Consider the following 456-nt stretch of genomic DNA (forward strand, 5'->3'; position numbering starts at 1 on the left):
CCATGACCGGCCTTGCCGAGCTGCGGCGGGAGCTTGGCGCGGTGACGGCCCCCAATGCCAGCGCCTCCGTCTCGGGTGCCTTCGGGGCCCTGTCGCGCATCGCCTGCGGGCACCCCGAGGGCGGGGGGCTCAGGGTCCCCTCCCTCAACTGGTATGAGGACAGCGACATCAAAGCCTTCCTGGACCGCAACAGCTCGGAGCAGAGAGCCACGGCCCCGGACAGCACCAGCAGTGAGCGGGCTGGGCTGCGGGGGGGGCTCGGCCAGGGGCTTGCTGGGCACTGCCCCCCAGGGCTGCCCGGGAGGCGGCGGGGGGGCTGGTGGTGAGGGCTCGGCTCTGCCCCTGCCCAGGTCCCTTCTGCCGAGAGCTGGTCCGCAGCCTGGAGTCAAGCCCCCTTTCGCAGATCTTCTGGCGGGGGATCAAGCCCCTCTTCATGGGTAAGATCCTCTACACACC

General features: G+C 71.1%; 1 protein-coding gene across 1 annotated transcript in view; it reads left to right on the forward strand.

Moving 5' to 3' along the window:
* The first annotated feature begins 2 nt into the window (after positions 1-2).
* ABCA7 (ATP binding cassette subfamily A member 7) overlaps positions 3-456 on the forward strand; it is a 39932-nt gene continuing 39478 nt past the window's right edge. The window contains exons 1-2 of the mRNA XM_019472212.1: positions 3-231; positions 351-455. Coding sequence (XP_019327757.1) covers positions 3-231; positions 351-455 — 334 coding nt within the window. The remainder of the gene's footprint in view (positions 232-350; position 456) is intronic.

Source organism: Aptenodytes forsteri, unplaced genomic scaffold (assembly GCF_000699145.1).
Source record: "Aptenodytes forsteri isolate BGI_AS27 unplaced genomic scaffold, ASM69914v1 Scaffold147, whole genome shotgun sequence".
Classification (NCBI taxonomy): Eukaryota; Metazoa; Chordata; class Aves; order Sphenisciformes; family Spheniscidae; genus Aptenodytes; species Aptenodytes forsteri.